We start from the raw sequence: 17,205 nt of genomic DNA, 5'->3' as shown, positions 1-17,205 counted from the left end.
CAGGGAGGCTCTCACTGAGGCACTGATTCATAGACATGTTTGTGGGTTTCTCTGTTCCTGGAGTTTTCCCCTCAAATAATCACAGGTGTCCTGGTGGGCTGCACAGTCACCTTCAATACATCTCAGCTGCTTTGGTGATCACACAGGGAGTAGGGAGCCAAGGGCTATTTGCACAGGACTCTGAAGCTGAGTCTTTTTTTGTTATAAAATCCTGTTCTCCTGGAGCTTGTCAGGGATACAGTGGGACACAATTTCTGTTTGGGGTCATAAAGTTTTTAAATTTTGGTCTGGGAGCTTTTTTTCCCACGTATTTTTCCGCTGCACTGATCTTCACTCATTTTCCTGCCTGGACTGGCAGTAACTGGTCTCTGCCTGGAGCCCTGGCTGGAGAAATCCCTGGGGATTAAGAGTACCCTGATCCCACAGAGGCTGTTCCCTCTGGTTCAGGGCTGAGATAGGTTGCCGTATAATTTGGGAAAGACTTGTTTTTCCCACAGCATGTGGTATGCCTGTTCTAGGGATGTGTGCTAAAAGCTGCAGAGCTTCAAGGCCCTTTCTGACTCTGCTCGGTAGTTATTCTAGCCTCCTACAAGGTAAATCATAATAATCAGGCCTGTTTCAGACAGGGGTAGAGCAGTTGTGATTTGACCAGGTCTCTGTTTTTAACCACTTGCACATACTCCTCTCTGGGAAAGATGAGAGCAGCGAATTCTTTAGTCCTCAGCTTCTGCAGGAGGGTCCTCCCAAAAAGGACCATACTCTGTTTTTCAGTGCCTAGACCTACTTATCCCAATAGGACCAAAGGTACTGAAAAGCAGCTGATACCAGCTGCCCAGGAGATGGGGAAAATCACTCTATTTTGTATCTCCTGAGACTTTTGTGTCTCAAACCCAGCACTATCCGGGTCTTCCCATCTGTGGCTTAAGAGATGGCTCTGTCACCCTGCTGTGGGAGCAGCCGCCACCCTGGGCAGTGGGCGTCAGGGGCTGGGGTGCTGCTCATTTCCCTCTTTACCTTTCCTTTTCTCTCCTCTCCACAGCTCCTGCTCAGGCCCAAATCATCCATGCCGGGCAGGCGTGCGTGGTGAAGGAAGACAACATCAGTGAACGCGTTTACACAATTCGGGAGGGGGACACGCTGGTCCTGCAGTGTCTGGTCACAGGACACCCCCGGCCACAGGTAAGCTTTTGGTTTTGCCTCTCACCTGTGTTCTCCATGGCATTTCTTTGTAGTGTCCATGTAGAAGAGAATTGTGGGCAGTGGGGTGCCCAGCTTTCTCCTACATGTTGAAGTCAGGGAGGGATGCCCCATAGTCCAAGGACTAGCTTGTTGAGCTATGAATCATCTAGCCTTGCTTTCATGAAAAACAGTCCAAAAAGCTTTGCAGGAGCCTACACAGACTTTCTAGTGGTCTTCAGTGTGTGAAATCCCCCCCAAAACTGAAAGCCTAAACTGAATCCTTTGGACAAACTACCCTAATGTCTTTAACCCTCTTGCTACAAAGCAGGAACAGCCTGAAAAGGCTGTGCTGGCCATAGGAGTTGGTCCTTCATCGTCCCTCAGTGTCAGCTTTTCTGCATGTACAGAAGGGGACCCTGCTTGGAGGAGTTTGGGAAGGTATTCGTGGTGCACTACACTGAGCCCCATACAAAACCTGCTGGTCGTTGCTTTATGGCCCCCAACCAGAGGCAGATTCAGACTTGCAGTGCTGGTTATACCCACACTACGATAAAAGTCACAGTTCAGTGGAGAGGTATAGAGCTGAGTTTGGCTAACTGCTGCTGTCCTGCCCCAGGGTCTCTAGAGGATTGTATCGCTTCAAACCCCATGCAGCCACCTCCTCACCCTTCAGATACATAAGCAATCTGGTTTGATGTTAGTGTGCATGTGTCTAGAGAGGTGCTGGACCAGAGCGTGGGTCTGCCTGCTCTGGGACAGAGTGTTCTAGGGGTGAAAGCTGGTGCACACTGTGAACTGGGTGTGCCAGAATACACTCAAGGGAGCCAAGTATGCTGCATGTGCCTTCTTAGCCCCCTTCTCCAATCCTGCCAGAGAAATTTGTGCTGAGAAACCATGCATCTACACACACCAATCGACACTTCTGTGGACTGCTTTGTGAGGAGCTACTTGGCTATGAGATGATGAAAAAGGAGAAGGGAGAGAGATTCAGCCAGCACGATTTGAAGTGGTTTATCCATCACAGCATATCCTGGGAGCAATAGAAATGAAATTATCTGAGCCAAGCCAGCAAAAATGACCAGCCTAGGCTTGTGACAGATATGGGCAGATAATAGCTGGGTACGTCAGAAATCGGGAAGATGGTAGGGCTGGCCCTGCCTAAGGATGTTGAATGTGCGGGAAAGGGCTGGCAGGTTGCAGGGATTTGAGCCTGGGTAGCCAGAGAGATTGCTGGAGCAGAGTCTGATGCAGACAGCATGCTGGTGCAAAACACTGTGGCTTATCATTGCCCAGACATGCACAGGGGACACCAGAGCGTGGAACCAGATGAAACCAGGGAGGCTGGAACCCCCGCACATAAAATGTGGCATGCATCCTATCTCTGCCCTCCCTCCACACGGATGGATTTATTTCTGAGCTAAGCTCTTACCCTAACCTTTGTTTAATCTTCTCTTTTCCCTTCTATCAGTCAGTCATTAAAGCATGAAGATGTGGCCAAATTATTAAAGGAGACTGAAATTGAAAAGATTAAAGAGCTGGCTGAAGTGCCCTTGCAAACAGGAGACCCTGAGAGTCTTGGGGGCCCTTGGACAATTCCACATAAGCCTACAAAGGCTAAATAAATCCATGGTCATTAGCTCTGACAATCTGTTCAGCCTTGTGCTCTGAGATGTAGACACCCCTGCTCTTTCTAGAGCATCAACATCAATCAAGTCATGGCAGTGAGCTTTAGGCAAAGTCTGGTGGAGTGGTTAAGGTCTCTGGTCCATCTTATCTGTGGCCAATGTTGAATGAAGGTCGATCTTCTTTCTGTTGGCTGATCTTACTGGACCTCAGTCCCAGACTCTAAATGGGTGCTAGTATGGGAGACCACCAGTCACCAACCTTTAGAAGGGAGATATGGGAAAGTAGTGAGCTCAAAAATGCCATCTCTCTCCTTCATCATTTGGACTGTAGAAAACAAGGGGGAAGCTTGTATTGCCACTGCTAGGACTGCACCTCATTCCAGACATAAGAATAACCATTCAGTCTTTGGGACTACTGTCGTCTTGCCACCATTCACCATGAAATATCATGCAGCTCTCTTGCCTCCATAAGCCAGGATTTTAAGACATGTAGCATAAGGGCAAAAAATGCAAGATAGCTTGAAATCTGAAGGGATTTTTTCTTTTCTTTTTCTCTGTCTTTAAAATCAAAGCAAAAGCTTGTGTGCTGCAAAAGGATAACTTATAAAAATAACATACACAGAGGTTCCCTGTGGGAAAGGGGCAAGAGACAGATAGCAATTGCATTTTCTCACTCTTACTTGGAAAAGCGAACAACAGAAACAGCTTTGCTGTCCAGAGAAAGATGAAAGTGTGTTGACTGCAATAAAAGCTCTGTAGCTGTGAGCTGATGCCTGCTGTAGTTTTGTGGCATATCAGCCACATGGGGTCCTGAGGCTTAATAGTGAAATTCCTGTGCTGTGCAGATAGTGGTATAAAACTAACCAAGCTGCTGGGTTTACAGGACCAGAGCAGGAGCAGTAAACATGCAATGTGTGTCTGGGTGAACCGAAGGCGTTATCCTGGACACTTGAGTGTGGGGACTGGGGATGGATGAGAATTAGCAGCTGGTCTACTGACACATGCTGAGATCAGTTGTTGAACTTTGGTAAGGTCTGCTGGTGCTGTAGGGCCCATTTTTGAGAGTGACTATTGAGGAGGGGGAAGAGGAGCTAGGGAAGCACTGCTGTCCCTTGGGATCTCTAGTTTGTGTCATTCATTGCATTTCTCTTGTTTTTTTTCTCATGCAGGTGAGATGGACCAAAACTGCTGGCAGCGCGTCGGACAAATTCCAAGAGACGTCAGTGCTTAACGAGACCCTTCGGATTGAGAAGATCCAAAGGCTGCAGGGGGGCCGCTATTACTGTAAAGCAGAAAATGGGGTTGGGGTCCCTGCCATCAAGTCCATTCGAGTAGATGTGCAGTGTAAGTCGTTTAGCGGCAACCCAGACCTTCCCACAGTTCTACTGCATGTCTCTGCCTTGCTGCGGGGCTGGCGGGGAGCTGCATTGCCCTAGGACCACATGCACCTGATTCTGGAGCAAAGGGACTGGTGTGGTGGCCATGTGTCCATTTCCCCTAGGAGATTAGATCCATCCATTCTTATCTATGTGCCATGATATCTATCACTGCCAGGGGTCCCTAGCACTTGTCTGGGATGTAGAACTGTAGATGGCTTCGGCTTCCTTTGTCTTCATTTTGAAGCTGACAATGCTTGAAGCAGATCAGTGCTTCTTGAAATTAGCAGTGTCTCAGATGCTTGGGGCATTCCTGAAACCAGTGCCCTGCTGCCAGCATTGCTACCTCTGTAGCATGGTGAAAAGAGAGCAAAAGAGCCTTGGATGCACCTGAGGAGGCTGAACTGTTAAGGGGTGAATGTAAAGAAATCTGGAGGACCCTGTGGTTTCGGTGACTCAACATTTCTTTGTCTGGTTACCGTGCCCATCCTTCTTGTGTCCTGGAGATGCTGTTAGCAGTTCTACACCTTGGGCCCCAAGTTTTGAAAGTTTCTCACGCTGGTTAATGTTGTTTATTCTTGGGCTGCTGTAGCCAAAAGGCAGGGAAATTAAACTTATCCCACAGCCCCCATATGGAAGGAGTCCAAGATTTTAGGTCTAGACAACTTTGGAAGAGATTTGCTCTCTTTGGAAAGATTACAATTCTGCTCATTGTCCTTGGCTATTCACTATTCCAGTTTTCTCCAGCCTGAGTAACACCAAATTCCTCTCCTCACTCATATCTTCTGAGAAGGCCTAGCCAGAAAGAAGTTGATGCTAAAAAGATGTAAAGTGTGATGAAGCAGCTGGAACTCTTCCCAAGCCTGTCATCACCTGTTCCCACACTCCTTCTAGCAAGATGGTCTTTTGAGGTGCACTGTGGTTATTTGTCAGTGGAGCAACTTCCAGGCTTCAAAACCCAAGTACCTGCCTGGAGTCTGAGCAGAACTTTGCTGCCAGCAACTCCTTCCTGACTGCTTCCTCTTAGTCCTACTGTCCAGCCCTGCAATTACGTGACCCTCAGAAAGTATGCTGTAGACTTGAACATCCTTAGGCTTTGGCAGGTTCATAATCTGCAGTTGTACTATTGGGTTGGAACAGCTCCCATCTCTGTTCCTTCCTTGACATCCACGCTGGAAAAATAGCTTGCTTCATCAGCAGCCACTTTGGATAGTATGAGCATTTCTTCATGGGCATTTCATAGCTTTGTCTGGAGTTCTGACAACCATGTAGATCTGCTTGTCTTCTCTGCCCATGTCTTCTCCTACATCTGGTGGGTACATATGAAAACTTTCCATTGCAAAGGGGACTTGCTTTTCCAAGCCTCTGTATGACACCTTGCCAGGGCCTGTGTCTCTAGGAAGAAGACTGTGGCATGAATCTCATTATGCCCGAAGGGCACTCCCTTTGCTTCTCGGGTGCAGGCTGGAGCTAGAGTGATGTAGCGTCCCAGGGTCCCTCATGCAGCTGTGACCTGTAGAACTATGGGGCTAATGGGGTGGCCAAGGGCTTTCTCATACTAACATCTACTCTGCAGATGGACTTGGTATTGCGCCTCTGATCTGCTCGCTTGTTTTTTGGGGAGGAGGGACTATTTTCTGCTAGTATTTGCAGTAGGTACAAGGGAACACATAGGAGAAGCCGTGTTTTTTGTTGAACGCTCACCCAGGCAACCTTCAGCTGAATGAACCAGGTTTTGGAAACAAAAACCCCTTGTTTCCCCAAATCCCAATTTGTAGTTAGAGGTAAGTAATCATCCTCATGTGAACCTTGGTGTCCTTGACAACTAGTGCTAGTCCTCACTCATACTTTCAGTATTAGACAGAAAGATTGTGCGGAGAGCCCCATTGGTGCCAAGAGGATATTAAACCTGTGTAACGAGTTATTCCTTTGCCCCAAGTAGACATCAAGTGAGGCTTTAAAGTATTGGTTAGATACTGGCAGAGAGGCAGCTGCTGTTTTGAGTATTTCCATGTGTGAGAGGGGGAAAGTAAAGAAAAAGAAAGAATGGATGTTTGTAAGCTTATATTGTGGATGAAACCTCCCCTGTGATCATCTCCTTGAGCAGCCTTGGGCCAAATTTGTCATTTGTGCAGCTCACTGACATCAGTGGTGTTACTCGTACATCGAGGACATACATATCATCGTAGGTCTTATTTTAGCTTTTCTTAGGAGGGCTAGACTTAGGGCTGACTGCTACAAAAGAAGGCTGAAAGATTCAAGGAAGGAAAGATTTAGCAACCAAAAGAAAGGTGTTTTGTGAGTGGGGAGTACCTGGGATCCAGGAGACCTGAATGAGGTATCTTCTTTGATCATCAAGGGAAGTCTTTTGCCATGCATCCTGATGAGAAATGGAGCCTCCAAAGAATGGCAGCCACAGAGTTACTAATGTAAAGTATAAAAAAAATTAAAGGAAGGTTAAGGACAAAGAAGGAGGGAAGAGGAGAGGCTGTGCCCAAGGTTCTGGTCTGAGAGAATTTGGTGTAAAATTAAGTCATCTTCCAACCATGCGAAGAGAGCACTGTATGGAGGGGAGCCTTTTCTTCTCTACCTATATCTGTTTGTCTACAGCCTCATCTTGTTTTGTTTCCTTGTTGTTGTTGGTTTCGTTTGTTTGTTTTGTGTTGTTTTTTCTTTTTGGGGGGGGGGATTGTTTGTTTTTCCATTTTTGTTTATTTGGGGTTGTTTTGGGGTTTTTTGTGTGTGTTTAGATTTTTTTTTTCTGCTTGGTAGTCGTTTTTTTTTGTTTTCTGTGTGTGCTGGGGTGCTTTTTTGTTTGTTTGTTTGGTTTTTGGTTTTTTTTCCATGTCAGTGTTCTGGTAATGGCTCTACTTATATCTCTGAGCTGTGGTGTGGTCAAGCTGACAAATCTCAGGTCCCATTACAGTTCCTGTCTACCAAGCATACAGCTCATTAAAATATGCAAATCCACAAGTTGACACTTGTGATTCAGCAGAGAACATCTGTTATTTGGATGACACTTTAGCAGAAACTCAGCCCTGCTTCTCCCATCATTTCTGGGAGTCAGTTTTCCAAACTTACAGATCTCTCAAATAAAATATCATGAAAATTCAGTAGCATAGGAGAGCAGGAGGTGATGAGCATGTGTCCTCTTGCTCTCTGCTAACATGTGCAGAAGACAGTGCTGGAAGCACAAGGAGATACTGGCTGTGTGTGCATCAGTTTCCACAGCTGAGTGTGGAGTCATAAAGCTCCTGATAATGGAGAATTTCTTCAGCTGAGCTCAACAGATGTCTGATAAGACATGCCTAAGGGCACAGGGACAGATTTCAGTTTTAGGGGGCCATTTGGTCCCATCTTGTCAAATGGGATCCTTAACCCAAATCAGCCTCAAAGTGTTTCTGGGAGGAGAAAGATCCACCCCCTCTGAGGCTTTCCTTATACTTCCTTGATGTCCAAACATAGATGTCTGGTGCAAAAGCCCAAGAATATGATCCCTTTTTAGCAGGAGGGCAGCCCTTGGGGAGCAATGTACCCTGGGTGGATGAAGAACGTATGATCTCTGCAGGGCTATTGCTTGTGTCCTTGCAAGAGAAGTGAGTGATAGTGATTGATCCAATTGTGACAGCTGCTTGTCTGGTGCAGGTATTGTGAAGGAACTGAAAGGAGCATTTTCTGCAAGGGGAGAAAACAGAGAAGAATCTGATCAGTTTAGAGGTGGGTGATAGGGATGTAGTGAGTAGAATTTGCTGGCAAAGTCAGTATAGACCTTGAAGAAAATATTGGAAAAAAATAGAGAATATTTTAAAAGGAAGAGAAAGTGTACATACCTTTCACAGCATTTTGCATCTTGTGTTCCCATGGCACCCCACAAGATTTGCTCCTTTCTAGGAGATGACTCTCCATCTCAGCTCCTTGATCTTGTCCTGATTTCTATTCTCACCCCTTGACTTGCAGGTTTGTCATGTCCTTTGTGTGAGCATCTCAGAGCCATGGGCTTAGCCCTGTGATTTCAGGAGGGGTTTAGGAAGTGGAAAATGGGAGCAGAAGAGATTATGATGGAGCAGAGTTTCCTAGGGTTCTTCTGACCTCTCGCTGAAGTAGGGAGCAGTGATTTGGGGTCTGGGGTGCCATTGGGGAAGGTGAGGCATCCCACTGGTCTGAGAGGCATGTGGCAGGCAGGTGATATGCTTGAGGACTACATGCGGAACTGTAAACCAGCGTGTGGTTTCTATTCTCTGAAGGCTGTGTGGTTTGTGTGAGAGTTTTGGCTTCTTCTCTCTGTTCCCTTTAGCTATCGTTTGTGTTACCTGCCCTCAGATAAGCTCTTAATTCAGCAGTCATCATCAGCTAAACGTGTGGGAACTTCCCCTCTTCCCTATGGCACCTGGAGCATCATATCTGCTCTGCAGGCTGTGTGTGTAGATCAAGCTTCACTAACAACTGCTGCGGCCCTCCTTACCTTCCTTCCAGATCTAGATGAACCTGTTCTCACCGTTCACCAGACCATCAGTGATGTACGTGGCAGCTTTTACCAGGAGAAGACTGTCTTCCTCCGCTGCACTGTCAACTCCAACCCACCAGCTCGCTTCATCTGGAAACGGGGAGCTGAGACACTTTCCCACAGTCAGGACAATGGTGTGGACATCTATGAACCCCTCTACACACAGGTGAAAAAAAGCAAACCTCCACCAGCTTGTATTGAGTCTCTAGCTGGTGCAGGGCACTCTGTAGTAGATGGTGTTTCCTTCTCTGCATGGATTACAATGCTGGGGAGAGTGTGGGGGGAACTGCAAGGAGTACCATCTCCAAAAGTGCTGGTAGAGCCTACTTCTTTACGGGGGTTCCCAGGGTACAAGAGGAGCAGAGCAGCAGGAGGGAGTGTGACACCCTGGAAGTACCTTCCCATTTTTGGCACTGTCCCTGAGGGCAGATCACAGCTTCCCTAGTGATGTTACATGGGCTGTTGGATGGCTCAAACTAAAACCCAGGCAAACAATCCCAAGATTTAGCCCCTATCTCCCATTACTATTTATTTCTTCAGCTGAGTGCCTAAGCTCCATATATCAGGGGAAGTGCTTGCTGTTTAGCAGTGCGAGTGAATGGCAGGCATTGCTGTGGGATCCATGAGGCAAATGATGACGAGCCTTTCCTAATGGCCACAAGCAACAGAGAGATCCCCAGCTGGCTGGGCACTTTCTGACTGTCGTCCTGTGACAAGGTGTCCACATCCTTTCTGCTTCTCCTGCTTGCCTACGTTGGACCTGCCCCTGCACAACCACGTTACCCTTCTGAACACCACTTTCTTCACAGTAATTAGCCTGCCAATGCAGTGAGAGACTGAAGGGAATCTTTCTTTTTCCAATGCACTCTTGGGCGTGTTATCCTAAGCTGAGCTCTGGCTCTGAACGTCCTTCAGACACTAAGCAGCCCCAGCGCTCCCAGCAAGGCCATCAGGCAGCAGGAGGCAGCGATGGGTGGGAAGGGGGGCTGAAATGGCAGCTCCCGAGGGCACCCGTTTCATCCCACATGCCTTCCTGCACTCCCAAAGCTGTGCCCTGAGCACATGCTGGCCGAGTTTGATTTCTGAGCGATGCCCCAGGCAACCTTTCAGTTAATGTAGTCACGTTCACATTTTATTGAAAAACGCCATCTCTGTAGGTCATGGAAATGGGCAGCCAAACGGAAACATTCAGGGAGATGAGGAGAGAGACGAGAGCTGCAGGTTAGCGGCAGATTTGACGAAATGCTGTCAGTCAGTGCTGCTGTTTGGCCCTGAAGAGAGCTTTGTCTAGTCCAGTGCTATGTGGCATCCAACTAGGACATCCGTAGCCTTAGAGGAAGCCACCATGGGCTCTTCCAGCTTTCACTAAGCTCAGTGTAATTAACAGGAGACATTGCTTAATGAGAGGATGTCTTAAGACTTGAGATATTTTCTTCAGCATCTGGCAAAAAGTCACCGTGTTGCAGCAGTAACATGTGAATGATCCAGCATCCTGCAGCTCCTGTCAGGCAATGTTCCCAACATGATGGGTCATTCCCAGCTCTGCGAGAGGGTGTTAGGACTGCTGTGCTCACACAGGTATGCCCTTATGGTCCTCTTCTGCACACCAGCATAAACCTGTGCATTTGGGTTGGTAAGAACTGAAGTTAACAAAAACACACCTCTTCAACACTATTGAGAGGGGAAAAACTTGCTGGAGCTCGAGTGCACTACGTTTAACAAAGCACCCTTTGCAGAGGTTCATAATATCGTTTTAGAGATGAACTGGTATCAGTGTCAGGTTTGGGTAGGCTTTTACATTAAAAAAGAGGTTAAGACTTTACTGTTTAACCTTTCTAAAACTTATTTACACTGAAGATTTATACACATTTACCCAACATTTACTAATCAATAAACAGGATACATATGACTCTGTAAGTAGTTGACATGCACATTGTAAATGCCATCATTTGTGTGGCATAGCAACAAATCTCAGGGGACAGGATTTTCATAAGGTTATTGGTCTCCTAGGTATTTATATTTCTCATTTACTCAGTTCAGATCCTTGTTCTCTGTATATTAGCATGCCTGAGCTTATCGTCCAGTCCCTTGAGGTTGTCCTCAAGAGGATTTGTTGTGCTGACACCTTCTCACATTTGCAGGCAATTATGGAATGGTTTCTCCAAAAGAGATTTAGGGAAACACAAGGAGAACAACAGCAATAAGCTGTCGTGAAAGACATATGAGTTGCAGGTTGTGCAAACCACAGGATGCATCTCAGAGCTTTCTGCATTCCATAAATAAAAATCTACAGAACGCATCGATTGCTAATTTAGCAACTTGATTCTGTTTCTATAACAAGCCAGTAACTAATGGAGTGCCATGGAGTGATTTTGTCGTTTGTTTATTACCATAGTATGAGAAAAAGCTATCAAAGTCTGTGTAGTCACTCTGGATTTACACCAACATAAATGAGATTAAAATTTGGAGAACAGAGATCAGAAAGTTTTGGGGAGTTCTTTGAGTAGTTATCTGAATTATCTTTTTTCCCCTTATACTGCAAATTTTTACAGCGTAACTGTTGAACTTGGCATATTTAAGCCATATTAACCTGCTCTGATTTACGTTGGTTTTGCGATGTTGAGACCTCAGTGACATCCCTTGGATTCCTACCAACCTCTCAGTGTGAGATCACGGGGTCTGTTCTGGGACGTTTAAGATTTTTCAAGTTCAGCAAGATGACTCTGATGACAGTTGATGAAAAATTATGCCTAGACCTGTTTGGCAGTGCTTTCAAGTTAAATGTCAGTCAGTTGCTGGGTGTTTTGAGAAATCCTGGAGGTAGAGTTACCACTGCAAACATTTTATGTCACCTTTATATATAGCTAGGGGGGCTTAGAGTCTGCACGGTTCCTTGAGGTTTTGATGGGAGCTGCTGGCAGTCTGTAAACTTTGGGGCGGACTATGGACTTGCAGTGATGAGATGTGCTTTTGTACACCTGTGTCTTTTTTTTCCTCCCTTTTTTTCCACAACTCCCAGGGTGAAACCAAAGTCCTGAAGCTGAAGAACCTGCGGCCCCAGGATTACGCCAGCTACACGTGCCAGGTGTCCGTCCGCAATGTCTGCAGCATCCCTGACAAATCCATCACCTTCCAGCTCACAAATACCACAGGTAAGAGGGGACACAGAGGGTCCCCACAGCCCTCCGCCCCCTTGTCTGCTCAACAGCCATTACCCCTGCAGGAGGGGAACACAGCACCCTGTCCAGGGCCTGGAGCACCTCACATTCATGTACATGGCTGCTGGGATTACAAATACTTCATGCAGAAGTTTTGTGGCCGGGGATGCTCTAGTTTCTTGTAGCTCTGCATACAGCCAGTGCCTTGGCCAGCCCTGCCATGAGATCATTAAAACAAACTACGTGTAGGTGTTGAGGCACTATGTAGTTTTTAATCCAGACACTGTTTTATTTATTTATCATTCTAAGTGACTTTAAAAATAGATTCGATACAGTCCAGAGTGGGGCAGATGCTGCAGGAGTTCTTACAAATAATTCATTCCTGTGTGACTCTGGCCTGGTTTGCCAGGATGCACTCTCAGCACCTCCCCGCTAATAGGCTCCGCTGGTGCCAACGTTTATGGAAAGCAAATATCTCCAGTGCCTTCCCAATAAATAAATTTTACACTGCTGTTTATACTGGCAGTACTTGAGTGTGCCTCCAGTTGTGAACAGAATCAGTTTGGTGCCTCTTGCTTTGACCTACACTAACTGACTGGTAACTATCATGTACCAAATACTTATAAGGACCTGATTTCAACCTGTCCATGGGAAAAAACAGACAAACAAACAAACCCAAACCCACACCCACAAAAACAAACCCACCCACAAAGCCCCTACATGTATTGAATAGTTTCAAACAATAAGTAAATGTCAAGAAATCGCTTCCAGCCTTGGGGTATTCCATGATCAGAAAGAAAGGCATTGTAGTTGTTTGAATTATTCACCTCTCTAATGTAACACAAAGCAGTCTGCATCCCTTGTGTCATCTTTGCGTAATGGAAACAGAACTCTTTTGATGTTGCCAACTGTTGATGAGCTATTGTTGATACTGTATACATTATGTTTATTGATCTGACGTGAGCCTAAGGTGCCGAACAGTAGTTACTTCATTTTATATAGAAAGAAGAAAAATAATGAGCTTAAGAAAGTGAACTATAGCTAATGTCAGAAAAAAAATATTCTCTACATAGTAAGAACTCTGAACATGTCTTGAGCATCTCACACCGCTGCCTGAATTTCTCTCAGGATGAGACTGTAGCAAATGCTGGAATATTCCCTTTATAAACTTATCTTGTGCTCATGATGAAGAAAGTGATCTCATACAGCTCTTCCTCCCTGTTGTGTCTTTACCTTTGAAGAGTTAGAAAACCAAATTTCTCTTCATGTCCACTCCCCCCTGCCAGCCCAAGCACAGGGAAACTATTCTTCTTTTCAGTCCAGCCCAATTACTTGAGTGAGAAAGACATCTTTTCAGGTTTTAGCCAGACCAGAAAATATTCATATGGGTGAATTTACACCGATTTCTTAGGTACTTACCTAAGCTCTGAACCTGAACCACGCAACACATATATCTAGGGGGTTTTTCCTGTTTTTTAGTTATAGATGCCTATTTATACATAGTTAACAGTGGACCCTGACACTGAAAGCTCAAAGGGGTCATGGAAAATGTGTCCTGGGCAAATTACATTAGAAACTGTCAGTGAAAGTGAAGCTGGCATTGGGTTTGAGCAGTGTTTGTGTTGAATAACACAAGTGTATTTAACATGAAATATTATCTGGCTTACTTGCCCTGTAGGTAGTATTGTGCATAGAAGTGAAAACATTTAAAGAAAAATCTTTAATTCTCTCCTTTTTTGGCGAGGTCTTTTCTTTCTCTTTTGCGCTCGTGCTTTAGCAGCCTCTGTAGCCTTGGCTGTCCCCAGAATCCTGAGCAGCTTCGCCCAAAGGGTGCTGAGGCTCACGGAAATCAGTCCCTTAAATATTTATAGACCAAAGAACTACAGACCTAGAGGGGAATTGGTGGGTGAGGTCACGTCTGGCCAGGGGAATCTTCTCTTCCCAGTTTGTGTGCTGTTCCTCATCTGGCTCACTTTGGCTTCTCTGGCAGGATTTGCCTTTGGGCAAATTGTAGTCTCGGGCAAGGAGCTGTGCTTCTCCCGAGCTGTGTGTCAGCAGCTTGGCCCTTGCAGGATGGGATGCGTTCTTGGTCTGCAGCCGTAATGAGAAGGAGGTTTCCCCTGCTCCTCCTCTGTCCTGCTGCTGTTGTGTGGCTCTAGAGCAGCAGCTTTGGTCCGCAGAGCCACAGGACCAGCTCAGCACCGTGTTATCGTCACCTGCTCTGGCAGGGTCAGGCTGACGCTTTCCTCTTTTCTCGATTTCTGTGAAATTAAGCAGCCCAGCTGGTTAATTCTCCTGCAGTTTTACTGCAGCAAATTGGACTTCAAAGGGAATTGAAAGCGACTCTTTGTTTTTAATGGTCCCCGTGCTGCTCGGCAGACTCCGCCAGCAGGTTTTCTGAGCCAAGAACAAAAGGAATTGCCACAGGTTACAAATAAATGAGATTCATCTCCTGCATAATAATGTCTGCAGACTGTCAACCTCTGTCTGCTGACAGGAGTGGGAATGGGAGCCCACGAAGGCTGCCACAGCCAGGGCTCCATTTTGGGGCACATCATGGGAGTTTGCTGCCTGGACCTGTGTAGGTGACAGCTTTGCCATTTCCCTGCCTCCCTCTTATATGCACATACAGCCTGCCTGGAGGCAGGCACTGCCTGGAGGCAGTGGAGACACCAGCATGTCACTTTTCTTCCATGTTGCCTTGCCCAGAACTGGGCAAGGTGAGTGTTGATCAGCCATATGCACATCAAATGCTGCCACAGCCCCGAATCTTAACCAGAGCCTGCAGGACCTCTGGTTTGTGCTCCCCAACTCTGACATCTGCATTCTGGACATAGGCTGGTCTCAGCCTTTCTGTGGCTCTGACAGGGATGGATGGAGACTCCCAAGCAAGATGTTGCATCTGTCAGTTTGCCTGTGCCCTGTGAACCTGAGACCAGCTCAGTGTCAGAGGGCAGGAACAGCTGTTTGATGTCAGCTACACTCAGCTGACAGACTGTTAGTGACAGAAATGTGTCCTGTCTGACCATGGTGAGTTGGGATATTGCATTCCTGGGCTTCACAGCATCTCATGAAATCACCTGGAGCTTGGAGAGAATGTGCGAATCCTTCCTTCGCTGATTAGCGTGCATTAACGCTTGCACACTGTTTGTAAGATTCCAGCAAAGAGACCTGTCAAAAGCTCTGAGCATGAGCTGTGGCCTCCTGAAATTCAAGAACTTCAGCCACTGTCCTCAAAATGGCCAGTGCAGGTGGCAGAGCACTCACTTTCTTCCTTAGGCACAGCTGGCCACCTCTGGCACAAATAGAATCATAGAATCATTTCAATTGGAAGAGACTCTCAGGATCATCAAGTCCAAACATAACCTAACACTGTCATTAAACCATGTCCCTAAGAACCTCGTCTAAACACCTTTTAAACCCCTCCAGGGATGGTGACTCCACCACTTCCCTGGGCAGCCTGTTCCAGTGCCTAACAACCCTTTCCATGAAGAATTTTTTTCCTAATATCCAATCTAAACCTCCCCAGCACAACTTGAGGCCATTTCCTCTTGTCCTATTACTTGCTACTTGGGAGAAGAGATCAACAAATAGCATGCACTGTGGCCAGGGAGAGGACATTTGACTCAGTGCATCAAAGCAGTATCCCAGCATAGCAGTAGTTGCGCTGTTAAATTATGGTGCTGGTTCTGAGGAGCGAGTAGTCCTCCTCGCCTTGTTTGTATGGACTGTAATTCAGAGATCCAACACAAATCCAGCACAGCTCATTAACGCGAGGTCCAGGGAGAGAAGAGGCAGAAATAATGATGCTGTTAAATCAGGCTTCATGAATATGGAACAATGTCTTATTTTGCATTATTATGGCTGTTACTTAAAACATACTCCCTGCCTTTGTGCTGGGTATTGCTACTTTCTCAGCTCCATCTGGATGGAACCAGTGATGATGCTGACAAGGGCTTTAAAAGGCTTTTCATGGGATGAAATAGAGAATACAAAGGGAAGGTTTTTGGATCAGTTGCTGGTGTGGCATGTAGTGAGAAGGGCACAGAAGTAAAATAAACAAAAAAACAGGTACTAGGGTGTTCAAAGTAGATGTTGTCTAGACATTTTGAATCAGTCCTAGTAGTTCAGACGTACATGAGAGACAATCCCTGTTACTTGGTCTATAGAAAAGTCTATTTGACACCTCTGGAGGCGAAGGAGGTGAAGTAGGTTAGGTGCAGGTGCAGAGCTGCTGGTCATGATCTGTTGTGGTGCAGACAGGTCCTGGTCCTCTGTGTCAGGCTCTGAGCTGCAAGGGCCAACTGCATGGCAAAGGCTTTGCCTCTCAAAGATGTCTAGTTGGGTGTGAGAAATGGAGAGGCATATTGTATGATAGCTGAGGTCCTTTTTTTAATGGTAGACCTTCCCCAAAACTCCTTCTTGAAGTGACAACTCTGTGGGAGGAGTGGTTTAATCCCAGCTGTCCTTGAACACAAACAGCTGTTGAGTTCAAGCAGGCTTCTTTGAGCCTGTCCTTTCTCCTTCACCTCTCCATCAAGGTGGAGCTCTGGTGGCCGGGCAGAAGGAGTAGGCTGTGTCTGGGCATGGACCTGGTGCTCTGCCTGACCTTCCCTTGGGACTGTGAGAACCGTCCAGCAAACACAGACATCCCGGGGAGCTTCCCAACCTGCTTTGTTTCAGGTCCTGAGATGCTAAATTCAATCCATGGCTGCAGTTTCCTGTGCCTTGTGACACTGATTCTTCTGTTCTCCTGCTTTTTTTTTTCCTTTTCATTCTCAGGGCTCAGTCCATTCTGCTATTTCTGTCCAAGGCATAAGCAGACTAACTGGGACTCATACAATAGTGTTGCAGCAAGGGGAAAACAGGTGCTGTAGCAGGAGCTACCAGTCAAGCCTTCTCTGCGGGGCTGCTTCTGCAGGGCCTGCCTAGAGTCAGGGGAGTTACACACAGGGAGAGCAGGAGGCACTGAGGTGTCTGCAGAGGAGTGGGCTGAATGCAGCACAGGTAAGCAGGGCACGACTAGAGCGGCTTTCCATTGCACTTCTGCCATGATGCAGTTGCTTGCATCAGGAGTCAAGAAGCCTCTAGCCTTGGGTTTTCTGTTGCCAGTTTTTCTCTGATTACCCCTTCTTCTGCTGCAAAGGTTTTTCTTCTGACCTGAGTCCTAAGCCCTTGAGAACCTGCACTGAACACTGCTAAAATATCATATGTAGCTTGTGCCCCAATCCTAAGCATTAGTGATGGAGTGGTTTAGGTATGACCTCCATTCTGGGATGGTGTGAGGTCCTGCCTGCAGTGTTTCTGAACCATAACAGAGCAGAATGCTCTAACTCAAAGAAATGGTGATGATCATGCTTTAG

The 17,205-nt window shown here is 46.5% G+C and overlaps 1 protein-coding gene across 1 annotated transcript in view; it reads left to right on the top strand.

Annotated features, from left to right (window-relative positions):
• MDGA1 (MAM domain containing glycosylphosphatidylinositol anchor 1) overlaps positions 1–17,205 on the top strand; it is a 151,927-nt gene that overhangs the window by 46,146 nt on the left and 88,576 nt on the right. Inside the window, exons 2-5 of the mRNA XM_005503809.4 lie at positions 1,040–1,179; positions 3,974–4,148; positions 8,654–8,850; positions 11,704–11,836. Of these exons, the coding sequence (XP_005503866.1) occupies positions 1,040–1,179; positions 3,974–4,148; positions 8,654–8,850; positions 11,704–11,836 (645 nt within the window). The remainder of the gene's footprint in view (positions 1–1,039; positions 1,180–3,973; positions 4,149–8,653; positions 8,851–11,703; positions 11,837–17,205) is intronic.

Source organism: Columba livia, chromosome 3, assembly GCF_036013475.1.
Source record: "Columba livia isolate bColLiv1 breed racing homer chromosome 3, bColLiv1.pat.W.v2, whole genome shotgun sequence".
Lineage (NCBI taxonomy): Eukaryota > Metazoa > Chordata > Aves > Columbiformes > Columbidae > Columba > Columba livia.
Note: the sequence above shows the minus strand (reverse complement) of the source record. Positions and strands in the feature narration are given on the sequence as shown.